This window comes from Dromaius novaehollandiae, chromosome 22 (genome assembly GCF_036370855.1).
Source record: "Dromaius novaehollandiae isolate bDroNov1 chromosome 22, bDroNov1.hap1, whole genome shotgun sequence".
Classification (NCBI taxonomy): Eukaryota; Metazoa; Chordata; class Aves; order Casuariiformes; family Dromaiidae; genus Dromaius; species Dromaius novaehollandiae.
Window position 1 is genome coordinate 3,761,182 of NC_088119.1, and position 26,895 is coordinate 3,788,076.

At 41.6% G+C, this 26,895-nt stretch overlaps 1 protein-coding gene and 1 pseudogene across 1 annotated transcript; both read right to left on the reverse strand.

Annotated features, from left to right (window-relative positions):
• Positions 1–1,067: 1,067 nt before the first annotated feature.
• On the reverse strand, positions 1,068–1,995 carry LOC135330580 (olfactory receptor 6Y1-like; annotated as a pseudogene).
• Positions 1,996–16,555: 14,560 nt separating this feature from the next.
• On the reverse strand, positions 16,556–17,512 carry LOC135330581 (olfactory receptor 226-like). Its single transcript, XM_064524492.1, has one exon. It carries the CDS (start codon positions 17,510–17,512, stop codon positions 16,556–16,558), a length of 957 nt encoding a protein of 318 aa, XP_064380562.1.
• Positions 17,513–26,895: the final 9,383 nt, after the last annotated feature.

Here is a 26,895-nt window from a genome sequence, read left to right on the forward strand (position 1 = left end):
TACAAGAGAGACATGACACTGCTAGAGAGAGTCCAGCAGAAGGCTACAAAAATGCTGGGCCTGTTCAGCCTGGAGAAGAGAAGACGGAGAGGGGATCTTATCAGTGCGTATAAGTATCTGAAGGGAGATATGCAAAAAGCCGTTTGGACGCAGTCCTGGACAACGTGCTCTAGGTGACCCTGCTTGATCAGGGGGATTGGACTAGTTGATCTCCAGAGGTCCCTTCCCATCTCAACAATTCTGTGATTTTGTGATTCTCTAACTTGGCCTTGGTTTTAGTTTTGAGCCATGAAAAAACTTTAATATTTCTGAATCCAAGGCAAATGCTACCTGAATAAAACTGTGAAGTGATATATCTTGTCTGTTGTGCCTGAATTTCCTCTTGAAAATCATTTTGCATGTCCCAGAAAGAAGTCTGACTGCAAACTTTGTTGGGTCCATTAAGGTCGTTCAGGGTTCCAGGGCCCTCATTTGACCAAGGGTCTGAGTTTAATGACATTGTAGTCATACCACAGTATTAACTATTTACATTATACTTCCTCTATTGATATGTGAGAAAATTTCTCTTCTTTGGAGGATTTTCCATTTCATCATTAAATGTACATCTAAAAGAGTTACGTTTTTAAGTTTAATCATCTGTATTGATGCCTTTTTCTTTCCAGAGAGAATAAGGGAATCTCAGAGAAAATAGATCAGATGCAGACATCTGCATTTTACATGCCTCATACTATCCTGCCCACCATTTTCTGGTCCTAGTAATCGAACAAAGGCAAAGGAAATCTGAAGTTCAGTTTCTATTTTTGCCAAACCTTCCCTTTAAAACTGGAGCAGTCATTTGGCTAAAGATTTCTAAGAAAGGTAAGAGCATAAAACTGCAGAGGAAAAAAAAAAGTAGACATAGGTCAAACTTAGATTTATCAAGCTCCAATTCAATGAATATAATTGGGTGTGTGAGTAGTACAGTTTCACTTGAGAGTGAATCAAGGTCTAGAGCTCCTGATTTTAGTTCATCAGCACTGTTAACTGGCCTTCGTGAGTGAAGTCTCTTCAAGTCTTTAATTGAATACTTAGATGTTTCTTGTGCAAGCAAAGGTCTTCCTCAGGGCAAATCTCACTTCTTTATTTCTGAGGCAATATATGAGTGGATTCAGAAGTGGTACTACTACTGTGTACAAGACTGATACCAACTTGTTAGCATTGTAGGTATACATAACCTTCGGATGGGCATAAGTGAACAGGGTGGTAGAGTAGAACAACACCACTGCAGTCAAGTGGGAGCTGCAGGTAGAAAATGCCTTTTGCCTCCCCTGAGAAGAAGGGATCTTCAACACAGTGAACATGATGCAAATATATGAGGTGACTACAGTACACAGTGGCACCATGATGACCATCAGAGCCAAGATGAAGTCCGCTAGCTCAGCCAAAGAGGAATCACTGCAGGAGATATTCAGTAGAGGTGAAATATCACAGAAATAGTGATTGATTTTGTCTACATTGCAGAACCAGAGCTGACCTCAGCTTGATGAAAGAGGTGATCAAACCGCACATCCAACAGGCAGCTGTCAGGTGAACACGGAATTGATGGTTCATGATGAGTGGATACCGGAGAGGACTGCATATGGCCAAGAAGCGGTCATAGGCCATAACAGCTAAGAGAATGTACTCAGTACAAACAAAAGTCACAAAGAAATATAGCTGTGTCATGCAACCCTGGAATGATATGCGTTTGTCTGGAGAGAGGAAATCTACTAGCATCTTTGGCTCAATGACAGAAACATACCAGATCTCTAAGAAAGACAACTTTCCCAGGAAGAAATACATGGGTTTCTGCAGACTACGGTTAGTTCGGATGATGAAAATGATAATGATATTTTCCAATACAGTTAATGAATAAGCAAGAAAGAAAGCAGAGAAGAGGAGCAGTTGCAGTTCGGCAGAGGTGGGAAATCCCAGGAGAATGAGATACAAAACACTGGTTTCATTCCTGTCACCCATTCTGTAGGGGAAGGATGCACCTTATCCACCTGCAACAAATTAATATGATAAATCCTAACCTAACGTTTAAATTCTAATTGGTTTAAATTCATAACTATATGTTACACCACCACTTAAAGCCCTATAAAAACTCAGAGATTTTGTTGCTAGGCTTTTAGAAATTAATTAGATGAAATTCATCTGCTCAGTTCAGAAATTTTGAGTATAAAAATCTAATCATACTTTTAGCTTATAGTTCATGGCTATTATTCATCTCCTATTCATCTCATTCATCTATTATTCATCCCCTATATTCATCTCATCTGGGACGCATGTCTAAAATAACCCAGATGAATCATGCTATCATATTGTCCATCCTCTCCATAGACTATAAAGAAATACTAGGTCACAAGCTTACATGTAGACATTTATATTATCAGTCTCTTAGTTTCTACATCTGTATTTTGCTAAAATTATGCTAGGTCTATCCCATGAACTGTGAGGTAAATGCCAAGTACTGGAAGTATGTATACAACTGATTTAAAAAAGACTCCAAACACATCTGCCAGACCCTATCAGTGGTTTCCAAGCCTAGCTCTGAACAGATGTATACCTACATACAGCTTATTGACATTCAAAGGTACAACAGAGCATCCCAGATGTAGCATAATTGCAAGTTAATTATAGTTCTGCATCTGGTTTGTTTGTAGCTAACTCAGATCACCTCTTCAAAAGTAAGAATGCCTCAATCTATGTTATTAAAAACAAAACAGTTCTCAACCTTCTGTAGTGGGAGTTCAGGGTAGAATCCACTGCCTTAGCTGATCCTAGAGAGTATGACCCATAGAGAACAGATGAAGCATCGACTGTTGTGCCAGTTGCATGACTTATGCCAATACATAGAAATTGACCACTTTTTTTACCTTCAGTGTCCCATGAGATTTGGCCTGCAAATTACAGGTAGTCTCCCAATGGAAGCAATCACAGAAAGAGGAGGAATGCCATTGTTTTCTTTGTGTTTCCATAGACAGTAGAAGTAATAACTCTGAAGATGGCTAAGGTTTTATCTGAGACACTGAACAACAAAATAACACCAGCTCATGCCTTATGATTTTTATTCACAGATTTCAAAGGATTATATAGGGAAGATTAGAATGTTTGGTTCTGGTTTACAGGGAAAAAAAAAAAAAGAGTAGGGGGTATGGCAGTCATTTACCAAAGATGAAGGTAGAAAAAGATTTAGTGTCCTAAATCTAAATCCAGAGCCTTAACTGGCAGTCATGATTTAAGTAAGTAGTATCTCCTACACTGGAGTTACTCTTACAATCTTCAATAGACACGATATCTATTTTCTTAATATTGCAGTGCAATACAGATATTATATTGCAATGATTCTGTGAATAATATGAAATACATCTATGGGATGGACTGAATTAATTTCTAGAGCTTCCTGATCTATTTTCATTCATGACATTGACCTATGAAAACTCTGTTCAATATCTGAGTGCCTGAATTAAATCCTCTCAGACTTGTAGTACAATTATTAATCAAACTTTGAGATTGAAAATGGTGGTTAACTCATATATATTTAACTGTAGGTCTATGTTAGCTATAGGATGCATTTGTCCCAATTTATGCTAAAATGTAAATATCTGGGATTGGAATCAGTTCGATAAACACAGGTGTCTAGTGCTATTTGAGATATTCTCAAATCTTATCACTGGCTTCCACTTGATACTCCAAAAGAGTGTGGGTCTTCTATAGGCCTAGTGTCATATCTGACAGCTCTGTATGAATGTGTCTGATAGCCTTTAGTGTTTAGGATGACAGTGGACTACTAAATTGTGGGAACTGCACCTGGGGAAAGATTAATCTCAAATGCCTGCAGTATATGTGTCCACACTTGAGAGAGTCCTAAACAGTAGAGACAAAGGAGTCCGGAAAGCAGTTTCAGAAAGCAGTTCATGTATTTGGTCAGCTGGATAGCTATTTGGACTCTACTCATTGTACTAAATTATACAAACAAAATACTTAGCTACCAAACACTTGGCAACCAAAACACTTAGCTCACATGTAGCCATGCAAAATGTAGATTATGTCTGAATCTGCACTGTAGACCACTCAAGTTAGGTGAGATTAATCCCTGTTTTATCATCCAAGGTAGAGTAAAAACCCTGGGTCATATATGTAGATGTTCAGTGACATTCTGGATATCCTAGGGTATCCAAATCATTTCTAATAGAGTGGAAAATACTATGCAATACCTACAGAACATCAGTGCCCCTTTGGAGCAGCAGCTGGAGGCCAGACAGGATCCTGTAAAGTGTATAGTGTATATGGAGGACTTGGCCAAATGAAGTTCAACACGGAAAATGCAAAACTCTGTACTTAAGGCAAAATAACTTCATGCATTGGTCAGGTTGGGAATCCACTATAGCAGCCCTGATAAAAAAAGACCTGAAAGTTATGATGGAGGCCAGCCTGAATAAGAAGTAGTCATCACTCTTACTGCAAATGAGGCAAACTATATTCTGGGCCGCCTTAGAAGTGTGGCCAGCAGATTGATGGAATTCATACCTGGAATTCTGTATTCAGTTTTCTTTTACCCTGGCACAAGGTGAGGGGAGAGAAACTGAAGACGGTCCATCAGGCCTACCAATATGTTCAGCTGTCTTCTAGGGTACAAAGGCTGAGGGCTGGTCTTGTTTGGTAGAATTGGGAGGAGGCTCAGTAGAGGTTAGGAGGAGGCTGTGTTTAAAGTAGATGCCTGCCTTATGATGAGATTAATTCCCCTCTATAAGTGCCTATTTATTACCTGGATTATAAAGGTAACAGAGGGCAACTGGTTTTGATGCAGTTGATTACATGGTAGCCTTCTACAGTGGGCTGGATAAAACCAAAATCTTAAACTTCCCTGTAAGCAAGTCAAAAAGCACTGCCATTTTGGCTGAGTTGAGTAGATTACAACTTGTCTCCTCCTTAATGCATCTAGGATTCTACACAAACACACACACACACACACACACACACACACACACACACACACAAACGGACATGCTTTCAGCAAATCTGGTAAATCTATTGAAAAAATAATCACACTCCATCACAAGAAAGAAGAGAAGACAGTTAACTGTCTTTGCATGCCAATCTTCCAGTAGTAGAAAAGGGTTTCCTCCTTCTAGGTCTTACCCCATTGGTGAGAAATAGACCCTGTCTCTGTTGTTCTTGCTCTAACTCACATATCAAGGTACAAATCACTGACTGTGAATGAAAATCTGAGGTTTGTGACAAACCTCTCTTTTCAGTAGCAAAATATAAAATATTTAGGTATTTTAGATATTCTCTAAATGTGATAACACCACATACAGAGTGTGTTAATAAAATTCCAGGGGGTGCTTAGTGTACTTGTGAGGTGGAGAGATGGAGACTTTTTGTGATACTCTGGTCAAGTAATGCTTTTCACTCAGTCATCCAAGAGGTCAGCAGTTCCTAGGGAGGGAGAAAGAAGCCTTAGGCCTTGGATTGTATCCAAGCTTCAATAATGATTAATTTCACTCCCATAGTATCTACAGTTCCCCATACTCCTTTGCTTTGAAAGCATTGCAAAGTAAACCAGCATTTTCCAAGTGATGGGAGCTGAATTCTCACCCAGTCTCTGGGATGCCATACTAAGCTGTACGAAGCACCCTGCTAGTGTTGGTTCAGCACAGGGGAGTGTTCAAAACTTTTATATAGCTTTGTATACAAAACTTTTATATACTCTTACCAGTAGGAGTCTGCCAGGAGTTTAAGGCTTGCACAGCCTACCATAAGTTTCTTCCTCAGTCAGTACCACTATCGCACCATTTGAGCTGTTGTGTAAACAACCTGTTCCATCTTTAAATTTTACAATTACTCTGAGGTTGATAGGTAAGTGGAAAGTCCACTTAACTCTACGCTTAAGACACCATTCTTTTATTATTTTATTTTTAAAATATGCTGCTTAATCTGACTGTACCTCTTGTGGCATCTGGTGTGTAGAAAACCATTGATTTAATCCTGTTACCATCAGCAATCCAGGTGTGGTGCCTGTAGGGTAAACCTAAACCACCCACTACTTCAACTTCAATCATAATAAATTTCCACCCCTTGGAGGTATGTGTCATGGGTCCAATACAGTCCACTTGCCAAGTACCCCAAAGAACTTTTCCTTCCCTAAAGTTTGCTTGTTGTGGACTTTCGACAAGATACTCTCTCATTTCATTACAAAATCCACAGTTTTTTTACTATATGAGCTGCTTGTTGCTTAGCAATCGGCCAACCCCTTCTTCCTACATGCTGACAGAGGTCATATGCTGCAGTGTGATCAAACCATTCATGCAGTCATTTACCTAGCCATTGATTGCTCAAGGCAGGAGAGAATCCTGCCACATTTATACTGGCTAAGTGGTCAGCCATATTATTCCATTTACCACAGAAGTGGTGTTTTTCTGGTGTGCTGCTATGTGCTCTATACTAACAGGATGGGAGTTAACAATATCATACATTTACTCCCAAAATTTCCTTCCCCGAATATCTTGATTCCCTCTCTGTCAGTTTTTTGCCCAATTTCCTAGCCATTATGTAGCACCAGCCCAAACAGAATAAGAATCTGTGTACACGGTCTGCGCACCATTCGTGAGAGGTAGCACAATGGCATAGAGCTCTGCTAACTGAGCAGAGCCTTCCGTTCACTTGATTACTCTGTGTTCATTACTTACAGACATAGCAGCCGCCTTTCCTTGCCACTCACTCTGTGTTTTGTGAATACTTCTGTTAAAGAAAGTCTCTGACCCTAGGTTTCCCAAAGCAGAGTCTCAGACACGGAGTATCACAAACTCATTTACTATTAGTGGTACAGCGGCAAATGACAGCTTGAGCTGGGTGCCTCTGGAGAGTGACCCCAAACAAAGAAATCCATGGGCAATTATAACTTTTCAGTCTAAGTTGTCCATCCCTCTACCCTCCCACGGTCATCCAGACCAATAGTAATATCCAGGTCTGGGGTCTTCCTGTTCCTTATTGGGTCCCATTGTTGTCTTTAGGCAGGCTGTTTCTTTCCTTATCTTTTCTGTTGCAGCTTCTGCTCATGGATGTGCTTTTGTTCCTTGTTGGGTGCCGTCATTGCCTCTTGAGGTCCGGAGGAGGTAATTCCAGATCACAATAATTAACACTGTCCCAGCAGTGAGAAGAGGCTTTGTTTCTCAAGGTCCTGACACCCTGCACAAGCCTTATTTCAAAGTCTTGACATCCTCCCTTTCAGAGTGTGAGACACAGAAATACAGACTGCTTGTAACATCCTTATCTTTCCAGCTTGAACTGGTTCTGGGCCCTCTTTTACTCAACTAGGTGAAAGCTCATCATGTTATCTGAGTGCGGCCTAAGGCTTCAACAAATTTAGTTACTCATGCTAAGTAAGTTTTATACAAGTTGTGCTAAGTGGCTACTTCTAGACAGCCCCAGTTCAATATTCCTTAACTTCCATCAATAAACCAGACACCATCTGGCTGATGGGTTGAATTCAGGGCCATCTTTGATAGAAGAGCACAGAGGCTCCATGTATTCGATGGGCATTCTTATGCACTCTACAACTTCATAACTTTATTTTCCTTACTTAAATCATATGATGATGGATGCACCCATCTTTGTACAGTGGTTGGAATCCCTGCACAATGAAAGTAAATTTCTCCCTATTTGCCTCTGGTATTGGGATCATAAAAAACATATCCTACACATCTACAGTTGCCATCCACGGAAAGGCACGTTTGTTAAGAGAATTGTCTATACCTGTTATTCTAGGAACAGCTATAGTAAGCAGTTCGGTGGCAGCATTCAGGGCTCTGTAATCTACTGTTTGTCACTACTTGCCATTAGATCTCTTTGCATGCCATACAGGAGCATTGTAAGGGGAATGAGACTTGATAATAATTTCCCGTTCTTCCAGCTGCTTTATCAGTTCAGTAACAGGATAGATGGTGTGATTGGAAGGTGGGAAAAGGAGGGTCGGATACTGGAGAAGAGACACATGCCAGGTTCATGAGGGGTTAAACAGGATAGTTTTAATGAAGGATTTATACTCCAAGCTGCACAGGTAGCCCCAGGAACCACACAGAGGGGTCACTGATGAGAGGCTGCTGTTTGCATGGGCTGGACGCCCAGGCAGGACTCAACTCATTGTATCCTAAGGGCCCCTCAAATCTATTAGAACTGTTTCTTTATCTCAGCTCTGCTAACCTTGGGTAGCTACTGGCTGTGAAGCAGCTAGGCATTGTTGACAAAATGGAATAGGCTTGACTGGCCTTGATGGCTTTTTGGTCAGTGTGTAGAGAGCACACTCTGGGGCTGCTATCATGTAGTCTGCCAGTCACCTGACTCCTCGCCAGATCTTCCACAGATGTTTTCACTACACTCCATCCCCTGACTGATAGAGATGTAGTATTGGTGCCACCAGAGTGTGGATAAGGTTTAGACATGTCTTTCAGGCATTAGCTTAACTAACAGCTAAGGGGTACAAGCAACTAAATTATAGTAAATATATATATATATATAGTAAATTGTAACATATATGCATGCAAAACTAATCAGCCCAGAAGACCAGGAATATAATGAATTTTCCCCATAGTCCTAAATTTGACAGCGATGATGACAGTCACTGCCAGGGGTTTTCCTGTGCTCATTCTTTGGACTTTACACCATGTAGTACTTGAAGCAGGCTGTTTATCTTGTGGATGTTGTGTTTGATGTGTTCACTGCAGTTCCATTGGTGTTCCAGTTATCGTCAGTATACAGGGTTAGGATGCAGAGCAGCAATGTCACAGCTCCACTTGGCATATTCATCAGGTCATGGTTCTCTAGGTGATAGTCTCCTAGAGTGGACATGGATTGGGACACTTTCCCCTTTGATTACTGCCAGGTGGGTGTCTTCTGGCCCATCAGTAACGATTTCCCCTTCTGACTGGGTTTATTTGGATCATGCACCCACACAGCACATGCTGTAGACCCAAAACCACTTGGCTGCTGAGTAGACTGCAAGGAATCTGTTTCCTGGATAGTGGGAAATGCTATCTGCTCACATATCTATTTGGTTTCCCTATGTACATCGCAGGGGTTGGGATCTGGTATAATGGATCGCAACCTTCAGCTCCTCAAGGTAGTTTGATTCCGCCTATCTCGATGTCCATCCCCTCAGAGAGCTAAACTGTTACAGAGCACCATGCAACCACATTACCCTTGAGGTATCGTGATGTGCAACCCCATGCTCACAAGATGACGGCTCTCCAGTTCTAGGGTTCTTTGTTTGTGTGGCAATTGCACATCCCACCCTGCACTCCTGGGCATGGCTTACATGGGGAGGTAGCCTTGAGGGTGCACCTGTTGCACTCTAAACACATGTGGCCATTTGATGGATTCCCCTTTGGAATGAGCATACAGGACACAGCCATGCAGTGGGTAGTCACTGAGGCAGGCAATTGCCTGACAAATGTTTTTACTTCAAACCATGAGGGTACCAGTAGGGAACAATTTGTGCAGTTGCTCTTTAAACAGCCCATTCATTCACTCTATAAATCCTGCCCTTTGCAGATAGTAGGGTATGCGTCTAGGCTATTCCTCGCTCTCCAGCCCAATTTTGAATGCCATTCCCTGTACAATGACTGCCTTGATCACTTTGGATTTCCACTGGGGGACCATATAACCCAGTCAAGTCTTATGCCTTAATGGTGTGAGCCTGGGTAGCTGCAGAGCAAGAGTTGGGGTACAATAGACCAGAGCAGGTATCTACAGAGGTCAGGACAGATGGTATCAGAATATAACTTGTACTGTGGTATAATAACTAGCTTGCTGCATGGTAGGAAAGCAGTCATCTGTAAAAAGCTAATAGGGTGCTTAAACAATGAAAAATCAACTCTATGAAAAGCTTAAGGGTGCCTTGATGCAGTGTCAATTGTGGGCTGAAGGAGGTGGTGTCCCCATTTCCCGTTTCCCTCACGAGTCCACCCACGACTGGCACTTCAATCCATCCATTCCTAAGATACTGTGAGGAGTGAAAAGCAAGGTCGGGAGGACTGTACATCCATTAGACAGAATTAATTTAGCCCTGACCAGGGGATGGTTAGTGACTTGTCCATTAACACCTACAATAGAAATTAGTTTTTGTTAAGTGGAGGCTGCCCTTCATGAATTTCCTTACTTATCATTGAGATTTGGGCTCCTGTGTCAAAAAGGAATGATGCAAAGTAGCAATCAGTAACTGCGACCATCATGTCAAGATTTGAATCCTTAGAAGTGGGAGTAGTGATTGCTAGCAGCTCCACTGAATCAAGCTCCAACCCAAGTTTCCCACATATTCAAAGTCTGGGTTTAGCACTGGTAGATTCGGATACTTCCCCAAGCTCACATTCCTGATGTTCTCTGACTCCCTAGTCATTCCCTTAATGATTTCCTGATGATATCTCCTGATTTGAGTCCCAGAGGATTATCTTGAGTAGTTAATGAGGGAAACCCAGCCAACTGGCATAAAACAAGAGCCAGCACCCCTTTTAACTGACTTGGAGAGACCTCTTTATCTAAACGCAATTTCCATAATTCCTTACATTCAGTAGTGACCGAGAGTGTTCTCCAGTTTCCCCATTTTGCCTCCCCCTTTTGCATAGGGATAGGCCAACTATTTTCTATTACATTTACTTTAGCTGATATTTTCCACTGGCTTTTATTTTTTGCGATATACGGTTCTAACGTATGTTGGAGGACCTCTTGGAAGGTGTTGTCATTTAATCCTGCCTTAACAGCTAAGGCTAATGATTTCAATGCTCCCGCTACTCCCTTTACTATGAGGCCGAGATGTTCTGGCTCACAAATAACCATCCAGGGATTTGGTTCTGCAGGAGGAGGCTGTCTGGCATCTGGGGCAGTGGGTGTTGGTCCTTCCAACTCAGCTAAAAAGACAATTTTCAGCAAGGCAGTTTGTAAACCAGCTGCTGAGTTTCATGGCTACGCACTTTTTTCTCTGTGATCAGTGAGATGTAAAGTGCATCCCCAGTGTAAAGCACAAGTTCATAAAGGACTTGTAATATCAGGCCCTGCAATATCTAACAATATTCCTGGGCCTAAAGCTAATAGAGATTCACCCAGAGTAAGGTGGAGCTGGCTGGCCCCAGCTGTCCAAATTCATGCTAGCCATTCCATGGATATTTCCTCTAGGTTACCTTGACATCTCCCCTCTTTTAATTCTAAGGCAGTAAGCCCTCTAGTAGTTGTTACAGGGGCAGGTGGTTTTGGTGCCCCCATGGGTGTACCCTGTTGTTCAGTCTTGATTACTGGTGCCAAGAGGGCATGAGGGGAGGAATCATCCCCTTCATCATCCAGCCCTGAGGGAAAAAGGTCAGAGTCTGATGGACCCCAGATATCCCCATCCCAATCGTCATCATACATTGCACAGTAGACTTTAACTGAGTCTACTGTAGTGGCTTCCAGTAACCTTCTCCTGCACCCTTTGGCTTCTGCAATTATCTAAGGCTGGAGTTTTGACTCAGGCAATTTATTTTGCATTTCTAAGTGTCTGCATTTTACCTCCCAAGTATTATTTCCATTTTTTTCCTCTTCATTCTCATTTTTCAATCATGTGATCTCCCCTTTAATTTATCAATATTATCTGTGGCTGCTCTGAGACAAGTGCCTAGTCACCAGCACATAACACCTTTTCTTTTTCCCTTTCTTAACTTACAAGAGGCTCTCCGTCAATTAAACTCATGCCAAACTCCTTCAACATTTGTGCAGTGGTTCTCAACTCAGGACAAATCCCACTCAGTGTTTTGCCATCCCTCCTTCTCAAATTTATCTCCCAGTTGTTGCCATTTGCTATTTAGTTTTTCATTCGTGGCCATCACACACACACACACACACACACACACACACACACACACACACACACACTCTACACTCACAGTTAAACAACTGCTCTGATCAGCATGCAAAGCACTTTGTACTTGCCAATAGAATGTGTCTGAGAGAGATACCACTTCTGACACCAATGCCATACAGTGAGATAAATTACATCCTAGCTCTCAGTTGTCTACATCCAGTAGGTCTCCACTGTAGTGGATAAAATAGGCACCTGTGGACAGCGTTTTATTCTGCCTCTCAAAGGAAGTGCCTGAGCTGCTTTATTTACTACAGAGAAAGTGCAGATGTTCAGATCAAATATCAAAAGCGGGGGACACTGATGAAATATCTTCCTCTCAGCACCATCATTCATCTGCATGGGTTTATATGTGGCCGATTATATTCTGTCTTTGGTATTCTGATGTAATGAATGACATTTATTTTCTTTGTTTATTTTTTGTTACTTACGTTGTGTGTTTTTTAAGAAAAGAGTGTCTTGGTCAGGAAAAGCTCTCTGAAGGTGGGTATGTGGGGAAATATTACTCTTGACATGGAAATCAGTTGAGTATGCTCAAAGGAGAGAAGTTTCCATGCTGCTGGCTGACCCATCCAGAAGAAAAGAAAAGAAGCTGGACATGTAAAAGGAGCAAATGGGGGTGGAGCCTGCAGGACAACAAAGATTGCAAAAATGCAGAGAAGAGCAGGGAGTAAACATACAGCCTAGCCTCTGATGTTAGGGATAAAAGGGGGCATATGGGGCAAGACAGGGTTGGTTGAAACCAACATCAGAGAAAGGATCGTCCTGCAGAGAGAGTCTCCTGCAGTGATATACCTGCTTATAAATACACTGTAGTTCTATTCTGTCTAACCCAGATGATTTTGAGACTTCTCATATTAAGAAAAGCTCATAGACCTTATATATATCTTTTAACAAAGTCTAACATTAAAGCTTGAAAGTCCTGTTGTTCTTCTGGAGTGTTTAGTATAAGGAAAAGGTCTAGAAAATCTGTTTCAAACCTGAAACCTAGAGTCCCCCCACATGCAGCAGAACTTTTAAATATATGATGGAATAAAATATGTCCTTGTATCACACCAAATTTAATATTTTTTCAAATGATATGAGAAACTTGGATGTTTACATGTTTTGATTTACTTGCACTATATATGGCTTAGCAATTATTTCCATGATAAGCCTCTTAGAGGTTTTCCATCTAGTAATAATAATAAAAAAGTACATTTGATGATTATGACAGATAGCAAAGCCATTTCTTGGTATTGTATCAAAAAACCCCAAATATGTCTTGCTGAAAAATAAGAAATTCCTGTAGCTTCCTCCCAAGATACTGAAAAAAGTTCATTTTTTTAAAATGTATTTTTAAAGAAAAATACTTTGTTGCTCTTCATAGAAAAAAAAAAAACTTTGCTTGCTTTTCCTGAAAAAAATTTGATTGTTATTAATTAAAATAATGTTCAGCTTTCCTGTGTTTCAAAAACTCAAGAGATTTTTTTTTTCCTGTGAAGAATGTGCCAAGCCAAAACAGAAAAGAGACCTCCATAACATTTGTCATTTTGGATTGTCACTTGTTTTCCTGTGGAGTATTGTTCCCCTAATCCACACTGCATGGGAACCAATGTAGAATGAAATACTTTAGTCTTTTTCCCAGCTAAAACTCCTGAGAATTTCAGTCGTGATATTAATCCAAGTAGAGCTCCAAATAGCAGCATAGATAGGACCTCTAATAGTTCCCATTTCCATTAGTTATCCTAATCCTTCAACACTATCACAGAGCCTTTGGTTCCTCCACACTACCATAACATGGTTCTCATTTTGTAGCACACATACTTTCAACATTAGTTTCTAAATGGCTCTTCACCACCATCTTGTTGTAATACTATAGTAATATATATGGTTCAGGATTGAATGACCTGAGATAGCCAAATAAACTGAGAGCTAGCAACCAGCCCCAACCAATTATAAATGGAATGAACTAGCCACCACTGCCCAAACGACTGAAAGAGGCCTGGCAGCATGTGCATGCTATTGCACAGCAGATGTCCCTCCTAGCAGCTAGTCAGGGAGAGTGTTAAGGAGCCAATGCACAATGCTCCTGCTTATAATCCATTTGAAATCTCCTGAAGCATTCAAGACTGAGATCAATGGACTTAACAATGCCCAGGGATGTCTGGAGACTAATTTTCAGGGACATCTGAAAGTGAAAAAAGGGGCATGGACACCAGATAAAACAGTATTAGAATGGGAAACTCTCCAGCAGCCTAGAGTCTACAGAAAGCAAAGGTCAAGGACTCCCAAGAGGTATGCACTGTGTGACATAGAAACCAGTAAGCATTGTGTGGCAAAGAAACGAGTCAGCACTGGGCAGCAAAGAAGCCATTAAGCACCCGCTGACAAAGAAAACAGTATGTATTGGGCTACAAAGAAACAAGTTTAAGTGCAGAGCGGCAAAGAAAACCAATACACAGTGAGCAGCTAAAATCAGCAAATCCAAACCCAGCTAACCACAGCAGGGGACTCCTGGTCTCCCTGACGTCATGACATCTGTGTGTGTGTGCGTGTGTGCGTGTGTGTGCGTGTGTGTGCGTGTGTGTGTACGCAGGCATGTGTGTAAGGGTAACTACAAAAGGTAACTTACCCTTGAAGTAAGTCTGTGTAAGAACAAGTCCAAGTCCAAGTATAAGAACACTTGGACATGTTCTTCTTGAAGAAGTCATACTCATTTATCCTAAGACATTATTACTGCTAAGATATACAGTATATTACTTGCCATGGCCTGAGTTTAAAATGAATGGGGTAACAGTTCCTGACAGACAATGGAAGGGAAAAAGTGAACAGTCAACCCCAACCTAGGGATAAACTAATAAAACAATAATGGGAGAAACTACCAGAGACTGCAAATAGTGAAAGTGGAGTATTGTGAATCTCCTTAGGGTGAAATATGTTAAAAGATACTGAGAGAGGGCTGCTGGATTACCAGGGGTCATTTGCTAAGAATGAAATTACCATATAAGGTGAAATAAGCAAAACCAAAGCCAATAGTAGAATGGGGGTTAACCACTTATTTGAAGGAGGAAAAGGGAGAAAATGAAATTATGAGGTGTAGCAAATGACATAAGGGCTGTTCTGGGGTCCCTGTTGAGCAGTGCTGCACTTGATCAATGCAGCTTGGCACAGGACAATAAACCTCTGATCATATCATGTGTTTAATTTGCTTACACTGTCAGAGTGATCTGTGGTGCTTTCTCTAGTGTTGGTGAGGGAACTCCCAGTGGGAAGAGAGGACAGACTGAGCTTCCTTAACAGTTAGACTGCCTCTGGTTCAAGAAGGGTGAAATGAGTTTAGAAGGATAGCCATATCCCTCGGTCAACCCTAGACCTGGGAGGAAAGGGAGAGAGTGAGGATTATTATTGCAAAACTCCCTGACCACCTGCACAGATAAAAGAGAGCAGCTTCATCCTGTGTAGCTGGAGCACAACTTGAAGGTGCCACTTGACATTTAAAAAGCAAAGAGGGGCAAGTGAACACTAACATGTACACAGTGAACATTAACATGGTCACTTGACAAGCATGGAGCAGACGAGCGCAGCAGCACTGGTCAAGTGTACTTGAGAGGTTTATTGGTGAGTAGTCAAAAGCCTTTTCAGTTGGTCCTGAGTCAGCAGCACCTGCAATGTAATACAAGCAGAGCCAGATCATTCAAGAAATGACCAGTCATGAACAGTGCAGAAGCCAGTCACTCCCGGCCATCTGACTAGGAGAACAGAATTATTGTTTACAGTAGATAAGAGGCATAAAAATATTTTTTTTTAATTAAAATAATTTTAAGAGAAGCTTTGGTTGAAAAAGAGAGAAGTATATCTGAGGATACAGAATCATAGAATCATTGAGATTGGAGGGTATCTCAAGAGATCATCTAGTGCAGCTAGGGGCCATGTCCAGATTTTGAATATCTCCAAGGATGTAGACTCCACAGTCTCTCTGGGTAACATGTTCCAGTGTTGAGTGTTCTCTTATGTTTAAAAGAAATTTCCTGTATTTCAGTTGTAGTTGCTCCAGTCTGTGCTAGAGAGGAAGATCATTTCTTTTCCATACTCATATGATTTATAGCCATATGGACTCATGTCATCTGCTTTTATGTAGAGAACTCTAACACTAAAGTTAGAATAGCTGTCACCCTAGGCTAGACAAAGTGGAAATGGATTCCCTATGTAGTCAATGAAAGAATACAAGTTCCTCTAGAGAGACATTTCTACCACTAAATTAATATTTAACCACTGCCTAACTTTGTATTTTTGTATAACCTTTAATCTATTGACTACATAGGAGATCTAACAAGTAAGGCAAGTAAATCTGACTCCTAAAGCAGACAGTGTGTACAACTCCTTCTCTTGCCATTAACATGACATTTAACTTTGTCTTTTACTGTTATTACTTCTCCTTAAAGCAAGTCAGTGTGTGTGTGTGTGGGGGGGGCTCATATTCACAGAAAGTCATGAATAAGACTGTGTTTTACTCATACTGATCAGTGCCCAGTAATTCCCAAATTTCAAGAAAAAGAACTTGGAGCATCTTGCTTCAGTTTCTAACACAAACAAGAGTTTTTCATAAAGCGATTTAATCGTAAAATCCAGTTATGGTGTTACTATTTTCTTGTCTATCCAATCTCACTACAAATGCTGATGTTTCTGCAAAGAAAACCTTTTGCTGAACAAAGTCTTTCTGAGAGCATCCTTGATTTCCTGGTTCCTCAGACAGTAAATGATAGGATTGAAGAGAGGAACAACAACAGTATAGAAAGCAGCCACAATTGTGTTTGTGTTGTGATCTAGAAGTGCTTTGGGCCTCACATAGATAAAAATGCTTGTGGCGTAGAAGACAATGACCACTATAAGGTGAGTGGTACAGGTGGAGAAGGCTTTTTGGTAGCCTTGTACAGAGGAAATGTGAAGGACAGTGAAGATAATATATGCATAGGATAGGATTACTACAAACAGAGGGATCAGGAGAATAAATAAGGCAGCCACGAAATCCATAAGGGCAGCTCTTTCCGTGTCTGTGCAGGCTAAGTTCAAGAGAGGAGAAACATCACAGAAGAAATGGTTGATTATATTGGGTCCACAGTATGTCAGCTGAGAGATAAAATATACCTTGCACGCAGAAATGAAAAAAACAGTCAACCAAGATCCTGCGGTGAGGTAGACACAGACAGTGTGTCTTACAATAATGGAGTAATGGAAAGGCTTACAAACAGCAACATAACAGTCGTACGCCATGATTGCCAGGAGAGGGCACTCAGTGTTGCCCAAGCTGAGAAAGAAGTACAGCTGTGTCATGCATCCCATAAAAGAGATGTTCTTTCTCTGTGACACAAAGCTGAGCATTGTCCTGGGGAGTGTGACTGTTACATACCAGATCTCCAGGAAGGACAAATTACTCAGAAAGAAGTACATGGGAATGTGGAGGTTACAGTTTGTCCAGACAGTCAGGATGATGATAATATTTTCTGTTATAACTAAGATATAAGCAATGAGAAACAATACAAAGAAGAAAATCTGCAAGTGAGGATCAGTGGGAAATCCAAGGAGAATAAATGCTTTGACTCTGCTGCTATTGCTCACTTCCATGTCTCCCATGTATCTCTGTAACAACAAAAACATCAACAACTTACTATTAGTGAATACAGTATACTAGAGTACCTCTCTCTCTCTCTCTCCCTCTCTCTCCTCCTCTCTCTTTGTCTGGTTTTATAGTTGCTTTACATTCCTTTTCAGGCTACAGTCAAATTAATATTAGTGTTGATACTGCTATTAACACTAGTTTCGTTAATGATTACGGTATTCAAAGATGCATGCTATTTAGAACAAAATAACATTAATTCAAGAGGATTCTGAATTCTCTGAATGGCATAATGCCTAACTTGTACTTTTCCTCTAGAAAATTATCTACTATTCTCTCTAGAAGTTTTCTAAATTGTGCTATGAACTTATCTGGGGATTTTTGAACAGAATTGCCAGTATGTTGGCCTCCATAAGCATTTCTGAAAATCGCCAAGTATTATCATTACCAATACCAGCATTTGCATAATCCTCATCAATACATTATTACTTAGTAAAGAGGAATCTTGGACAGAGGTTCCTTCTTAATAAAGGTCAGAATTAAAGCTGTAATCATAATCATATTTAAAATAATAAGCATAAATACAACTTCTTTTGCACTGCAGTCCAAGTGTCCAGAAACTGCAGTCTTAATCCAAAATATAATTTGAAAATTCCCTTCATTGTCTCACCATTTCAGATAATTTTTGAGAAACTTTACCAGCTCGTTCCCATTTTGTATAATATATTTCAGTTCTTGTAGAAATAGGGTGCAAGCCTGAATAACTATTGAGAGTTCGAATTCTCTTTCCTGTGACAAGGGCAAGATTCAGTTTGGTAGACATGGACTGTAGTGCCACCTAAAAAATTCCAGGATATGTGAGACATCAAGATGGGGATGGCAGATATTACACAAGGTTTATAGTATCCCCATGCACTTCTGGAACAGCAGCTGGAAGCCAGATGGGGCAGCCAAGAGTGTCTAAAACTCTTGTTTCAATCAACTGAATCATGTCATAAGGGGTTGACTTACTTGCCCATAAACAGTTGTTTACTACCAGTTGAGCTAACATGAGGTACTGGAAATACCAGTGAGCTGCTGGTAGACAACGCAGAACCTATGGGGGAACGTCTGCCCTTCTGAACCAGTAGCTGGAGGCTGTTGACTATGGAAGTTGAGACAGTTAAGGACTGATTCAGTTGTCTAATCATTGACTGCTGTTTGAGGTATCCCAGGCTATCCAACATAAGCACCTTGGGTTGGCATATGCCCTTCTGAAACAATAGTTGGAGGGTGTCATCAAGAATAACTTGAGTAGTACTAGACACCTACGCTTAGGCAACTAAATCTAACTCCCATCTCTCATGAGCACACCTACATGTAGACACAACAATTCAGGACCCTTAATCTGACAGCTGAATCACATTGCTCATGTCTAAGTCTGAAAAAGATACTCTATAATCAGTGGAGAAAAAGAGACACCAGCAAAGGGAAATTCAGCTGACATGTTATGTACCTGGATATGACATGAACAACCCTGAGAATGTTCATGTTTCTCTCTATTAATTAGAAGAGAGACGAGGTTGGCTTTCCCAAAAATAGATGTCTAATTTGTAAAGGCTCTGATGCATGCATTTTTTATTAATACAAATGAATCATGCCAGTAATACCACAAATAATTTTTGGAAAAGGTTTCAGAATTCCCTCATCTTGCCATCTACCAAATTAACATTAAGAATGCATTTAGATCTTGAGTGCATAGCTATAGAAGTTTTCATAGTGCCTTTTGTGATCATATATCCTTTTCCTGAAGGTTATTTGTATGATTCATTAGATTTCTTTTGAACAAAAGGGAAGGGAAGGGAGGGGAAGGGAAGGGAGGGGAAGGGAAGGGAAGGGAAGCCTAACAAAGTATCTTCACTTTTTATATCAAAATTGAAAGATACTGTTGTGATTTTTTCTCTTTCCATGGAAACTCCTAGATTTTCCTTGAGAAATAAAACTTACTTTGCATCTTCTCAATGAAAAGATTTAGCTTCAAACCCATCTTTTTTTCTCAGAATGTTTTTTTACCAGCTTCATTTGCCAATATACTATTCAGCAGACTTTAAAAAAGTGCTATTCATCTTTATGACAAATAACACCAGATTAGTAAATACTTAAAAAATAAATACTTAAATAAATTAGTAAATAGATCAGGAAATTTCACTTACAAATTTGGATCTTTGTATCAACATAGAATGGATTCTTTGAAGTTTAGAGAGAAGGTGACAAAAGATATTTCTCTTTTCTGAGTGCTATGACATCTGTTTATTATTTCTTCCCTTTCCTCAAGACTTAGTCTATGCATTTCATTTCTTCTTCCACAGGGACCAATCAAAGAAACAAATTATTTCTTCTCCAGTCCCTAACCTGGCAATAGTATTTATCATTGAGGTTAAAAACTACCTCAACCCTGAAAACAGAATGTCTGGTCTTTTTCTGGTAGCCAGAAATAGATTAGGTAAATAGGCCTGCGATTCCTGAGGGCTGGTCTTAGCAGTAAGGACTGAAGCAAAGAAGGCATTCAGGAACTCTGCCTTCTCTGTATCCTGTGTCACCAGGGCCCCTGCCCCATTCAGTAGCGGGCCCCCATTTTTTCTAGCCTTCGTTTTGTTACTGAGGCGTCTAAAAAAGCCCTTCTTGGTGTCCTTGGCATCCCTTGCCAGATTCAACTCCAAATGGGCCTTGGCCTTTCTAGCGCCCTCCCTGTGTGCTCTGACAATGTTCCTATAATGCTCCCAGGTTACCTGTCCCTGCTTCTGCCTTCTGTACACGTCCTTCTTCAGTTTGATTGTTGCCAGGAGCTCCTTGTTCATCTATGCAGGTCTCCTGCCCCCTTTTCTTGACTTCTTGCTCATTGGGATGCACTGTTCTTGAGCTTGGAGGAAGTGATCCTTGAATGTTAACCATCTCTATTGGACTCCTCTTCCTTCTAGGGCCCTAACCCATGGGATTCTTCCAAGCAGGTGCCTGCAGAGGCCAAAGTCTCCTCTCCTGAAGTCCAGGGTTGTGATCCTACTTACTGCCCTGCTGTCTCCTCACAGAATCCTGAACTCTACCATCTATCCCATGATCACTGCAGCCAAGGCTGCCCCCAACCTTCACATCTCCAACCAGCCCTTCCTTTTTTGTTAGTACAAGGTCCAGCAGAGCACCTCTCCTCATTGGTTCCTCTATCATCTGTGTCAGGAAGTTATCATCAGTGCTCTCCAAGAACCTTCTGGATTGCTTGTGCCTTGCTGTGTTGTTTCTCCAGCCGATATCAGGGTGGTTGAAGTCCCCCATGAGAACCAGAGCCTGTGATCACGAGGCTCGCATGGCTACACGCTCGTTAGGAAGGACAGGCCAGGAAGGTAAGGTCAGGGAGTCACCCTTCATGTAAGAGAGCAACTGGAATGTATTGAGCTCTGCCTAGGGGTGGATGATGAGCAGGTTGAGAGCTTTAGGGTAAGGATTATAGGGCAGATTAGCATGAGTGGCATTGTTGTTGGCGCTCGCTACAGGCCATCTGATCAGCAAGAGGAAACAGATGAGGCCTTTCACAGACAGCTGGAAGTAGCCACATGATCACAGGCCCTGGTTCTCGTGGGGGACTTTAACTACCCTGATATCTGCTGGAGAACAGAACTTAAATGGGACATACACCAATCCATGGGCCCTGATGGGATGTACCCATGAGTGCTGAGGAAACTGGCGGATGTCATTGCAAAGGTACTCTCTACTATCTTTCAAATGTCAGAGAGATCGGGAGAGGTGCCTGAGGACTGGAATAAAGCACATGCCAGCTCTATCTTTAAAAAGGGCAAGAAGGAGGATCTGAGGAACTACAGGTTAAATGGCCTCACCTTGATCATTGGGAAGATGATAGAGCAGCTAATCCTGAATAGCATTTCCAAAAATGTACAGGACAGGAATGCAATCAGGAGTTGTCAGCATGAATTTATGAAGAGGAAATCATGCTTAACCAGCCTGACAGCCTTTTATGATAAGATGACTGGCTGGGTAGATGAGGGGAGAGCAGTGGATGTTGTCTGCCTTGACTTCAGGAAGGCTTTTGACACTGTCTCTCATAACATCCTCATAGGCAAGCTGATGAAGTATGGGCTGAATGAGCAGACAGCAAGATGGAACAAAAAGTGGCTGAAGTGTGGCACAAAGTCAGGGTGGAGGCCACTCACTAGTCCATACTGGGGCCAATACTATTTAGTATTTTTGTTAATGACTTGGTAAATGTGACTGAATGCACCCTCAGCAAGTTTGCAGATGATACAAAACTGGGAGGAGTGGCTGATATCCCAGAGGTCTGTGCTGCCATTCTGAGGGACCTCAACAGGCTGGAGAGATGGGCAGAGAGGAACCTCATGAAGCTTAACAAAGGGAGTGCAGGGTCCTGCACCTAGGGAGGAATAACTCCATGCATCATTCTAGGCTGGTGTTTGGCCAGCTGAAGAGCAGCTCTGTGGAGAAGGACCTGGAGGTCCTGGGGGACCACAAGTTGACCATGATCCAGCAATGTGCTCTTGTGGCCAAGGTGGCCAATGGTATCCAAGGACAGTAAAATCCTCAGCTGCATTAAGAAGAACATTTTGAGCAGGTTGAGGGAGGTGATCCTTCCCCTCTACTCAGCCCTGGTGAGCCAGCCCCTGGAGTAATGTGTCCAGAGGATGGGACCAGACTCTTTTCAGTGGTGTCTGGTGACAGGACGAGAGGTAATGGGCACAAAGTGAAACACATAAAATTCTGCTTAAACATAAAAAGACTTCTTTATAGTGAGGGTGACTAAGCACTGGAACAGGTTGCCCAGAGAGGTTGTGGAGACTCCATCCTTGCAGATATAGAAAAGCTGTCTGGACAGGGTCCTGGGCAACATTCTCTGGCTTGAGCAGGGGAGTTAGACTAGATGATATCCAGAGTTCCCTTCCTACCCTGATTATTCTATGATTCTGTGATACTGCTTGCACCAATGTGGGAGAGCCTTGCAGTGCTGCAAGAGTAAATACCGTATTTGCGGCATGCCATATACTCGGATACTTTACCATAATTTCTCTGTGCCTGAAGGTCTAGTGTGGTAGGAGGGGTACATGACACTCCTCAAGAATCTGGGGGAAAACAGGATTGAAGAGAAAAAGATTCAAGAAGCAAATTCTGTGGCCAGAAGAGGCACCCCAATGAAGGAACCAGGCCGAGAAGTCACTCAGGAACTAGTCTGCTGGGTAAACAGCCAAACGCAAATTTTTGTGTCTACACTCAGGTGAACACTGGCCCAGTTTTCCCCTGAGTCCCAAGATAGTTTTCTTTTTCTTTTTCTTTTTCTTTTTCTTTTTTTTGGTATTTTTGTTTGTATGTGCTTAGCTCAAAGCATTTGAAATAATGCAGAGTTTGTTGTAACCTTCCAGAATGGGGTTTCTACAGTATGAAACTGAGTGCATGTGCTTCATACCACAACCTCTTGGACATCTCTAAAGTGAGGAGGGAAACGAACTTAAAACAGTCTTATCCTTCCTGTCTCTCTGTGAGGAATAGTCCCTAGTGAGTTTTACCTGAGAGAGAATATTTAGTTCCAAAAGGGAGCCCACAAATGAATTTACATTCCTATAGTACGTATGATACAGGAGGAATCCCAAGTTATTTCACATTATAAGCATCCAGTTTTACCTGTCTTAGGCATCACTCCCTGTTCCCTTGAACAAATGAAACAGAAAGGCTCATATCCATGTGGCTCATAATGGATTACCCTTTAGAGTAACTTCCCACCCTAAGTATCTGTCGCGGATGAGTGGAGAAATACACTTCATTCATAGGAGAGAAGCAGCACTATGTTTTATTTAGGTAAAACAGTGACTTAACAAAGTGCAATTGTAAATAAGGCAATTATTTAATGAGGTTTGATGACAAGGTTCTCTCAGTTATTTACTTTACCGACAAGGTCAACTGAAAGTGTCAGGAAGACCCTCCTGTTGAGTCATGAGGTTCAGAAAGGACCCCCCTTGCTCTCCAAACTACTTCAGAGAGGAGTCTAGCTGCAGCTGGATCCAGTCCTAGTCCCAGACTTGGTCAATGGTTTATTTCTAAGAATTATGTGTAAAGTGTGCAAGGAGACTTAGCCAGCGGTTTATGTCTAAGGGATTATGCGCACAATCAAACAAATATACAACCTAGCAAAGTTTTGCAAAGTTTGCAGAATTTCAGCTTGCTGTTAATCACTTACTCAGGATTTGTCGCGGGTAAGGAATCTCTTGACCTCGAGGAGTAACTCTGAGAGGCGTCTGTGCTCAAGAGGAGTTGCCACAGGGCAGCCTGCTGCCGTGCAGGAGCGCTGGATGGGCTCTGGGCTGCTCCCTATCTTTGGGAGGGGGAGATGCTTGACTCATAGTCGTATTTGGATACTAGACATGCCTTAGCTGGCACATGCTCAATTAGCCCCTGCCTACGTGCTGTTCACCAAGAGGCCAGGTTAAGGGGGAGAGAGCACCTGGGGCGGGGGGGAGGGGGGGGGAAGGGAAGGAGCACGCCGTTACAGTATCTAAGGGGCCATTATAGTTAATGGAGTGCTGGGCAATACGGTCACTGTCAACCGTGGCCAAGGTGAGATACCTAAGTTCTACTGAAATGATTTGAGGTGGCTATGTTTAAGGAACTGAATGCTGCCTTTGTAATTCATTATCTGAATAGCTCTCTAGACACTGTTTTTATATTGATTAGAGCCCAATTTAGTTTCCAGTAGTAATCGTAAGGCAGGAAAGGGATGGTCAGATCTGGCATAGAGAGGCAGGCAAGGCATGTGAGGAGTTAAATAGATTTAATGAAGATTTAATGAAGGACTTGCACTCCAAACTGCACAGGGAGCCCCAGGAACTGCATAGAGAAGACCACTGATGGGAGGCTGCTGGATGCATGGGTCGGATGCCCATGTGGGACTCACTCTGTTGTATCCTAAGGGCCCCTTAAATCTCCTAGAACTATTTCCTTATCTCAGCTGTGCTAACCTTGGGTAGCTACTGGCTGTGAAGCAGCTAGACATTGTTGACAAAATGGAATATGCATGGCTGATCTTGATGGGTTTTTGGTCAGTGTGTAGAGAGCACACTCTGGGGCTGCTATCACATACTCTGCCAGTCACCTAACTCCTCAACAGATCTTCCGCAGATGTTCTCACTACAGCAACATAGATGTCTATTATTATTTTGTGCACCCCAGGGTACCCCAGGGATCTTACAGGGTTGGCAGATATGACTCCAGATCTATGTAAAACTTGTGCCCTTCCGGAATGACAACTAGAGGACAGCCAAGGTATACCAAGTCATCTCAGGTGGCACTAAGCACCCATGAATGTGTGACTGATTCAAGTGCTCAAGCTTCCTTGACGATGCTGGAAGCAGAGTCACCTTGTGCTCTCATTTAGGTTTTAAACTTGGAGCTGAATCCAATCCAGAAAGTTAGGTGAGACAAATCCCAACCTGCTGTGATGAGCTGCAGTCCTATTATCTATTGGTAATTTTAGAGATAAGCACAAAGTAAAACTTATACTCCAAGTGGAATTTTCATAAAATAGCTTGCCAATCAGGAATCAGATAAAGGTTTTACTGAACAGAACCCATGCTGGGCTGAGTCTATGCCATTAGTATGGATCTGTCTCTGTTTCAGTATTAGATGCAATTTCTCCAAGTCTCACGATATAGAGTCCATAGTCATTATCTAGAGAATGTAGGTTAGAGCTCTTCTGCAACAGAAAACTGGCTCTTTCCCCAAATAAAAAAATGCAACAGTACTGTGGTTTTGTCTGTTTGGAGCCAATTGACCTGGATGCAAGGATGAACTATGCCTATCTCCTGTTCTGTTTTCATGGCCCAATACTCCAAAACTAGGTCAGCAGGCCTTGCACCTTCACTTGCCTCATATTGTCCCCTGCACTTTCATGCAGCACAGACACTCACCATGTGGAAGCATAAATATCACAGGCTGTAAGGAAATTCTTGGCTGTGTTATAAAGAAATATGAACTATTAGATAAATCTTTAAAACTATGACAGTATTTCCAGTCTAGTGAAGAGCTACAGGAAGGCAGGAGGACCTCAGAACCTTGTGTTTGGAAATGCAGGAATCTTGCTTGTAGCTGATAGGGACACAAATGCAGTTATATCCCAGGGAGATGTAACCAAAGTCCCTGACAGTTTCATTCAAAGTAAATAAATAAACAATAAACCCTTAAAAGCAGCCTATATTAAGATCTGTGAGAACTGAGGATGTCACATGCAGTTGTGGAACAGATAAGTTGTAGTGAATAGCACACATGATGCACTGGCAGAAGCCCTGGGTATACAGATACAAAAGCCTGTGGAGTAGGTACCAGTCCAGGGATCTCTCCAAATGCTAAGCAGTATTGGCATGGCCAGGTTTGAAAAAACAGGCCTAGCCGTGAACAGTTAGCATATGACACTGTGACATATTTAGCATGAAAACCACAGATCATCCCCGTGGGTAAATGAATTTAGTGTGCAGATGTAAGCAAAGGCAATAGAGGTGTAGCTACTGACACCTAAAATAGACAAAGCACCCAAGCAACTGTGTGTTCATTCATATACAAATTAACAGACAGTGATGACAGCAGAATTTGTAAGAATAGGAAGGGATGCCTGTCCTACAAAAGTTTTTTTTTAAAAAAAAGTAATTTTCTTTACAGTGATGAGGACTTAGAACCTGCAGTTTATTTGGAGTATTTATTTCAACCTTATGTAAGAAGATGGGCTTGTGTCATTCCACTGCAAAGACAATCTTTCCTTCTGCTACTACTCTTTTCTGGGAGGACTGAATCAGCTTCCTAAGCATAGGCATCTTGTAGATTTTTATATTCTGGAGTGCCTGAGACCTCCCCTTCGGTAGGCAGATATGACACAGAAACTATGGAAGAAACACTTCCTGGTGGCATGGCATCTGGAGGCCAGGTGGAATACACAAGGTCATTAAAACATTAGGCATGTGGCTTTAGTTAGGCACATGAATCTCACCTTAGGTGTCAGATATTGCCTGGAACTGGAACTCATTATAAACAGAACAACATTTCGGTTATTTTGTCAAATCCATTGAAATATGGTATATTAGACATGTCTTTTTGTTCCTTGCAGCATCTCTGAGTCAAATGAGTAACTTCGTTGTGCGTGAGCCTAATATTTCATCAAAAAAGAAAGAGCATTTGAAGATAATGGGTAGAAAAGTGATCTCTCTTGAGAGTAAAAGTGACTACATATATCCCTCAGGCTTTTCATTTACCAGCTTTATGATGGTTACAGCTCTGAATTAGTACCTCCTAAATCCTAATCTCAGGTCCTTTCCTTCTAACTCTTATATTCATATTCTGTCTATAAGAGACTATC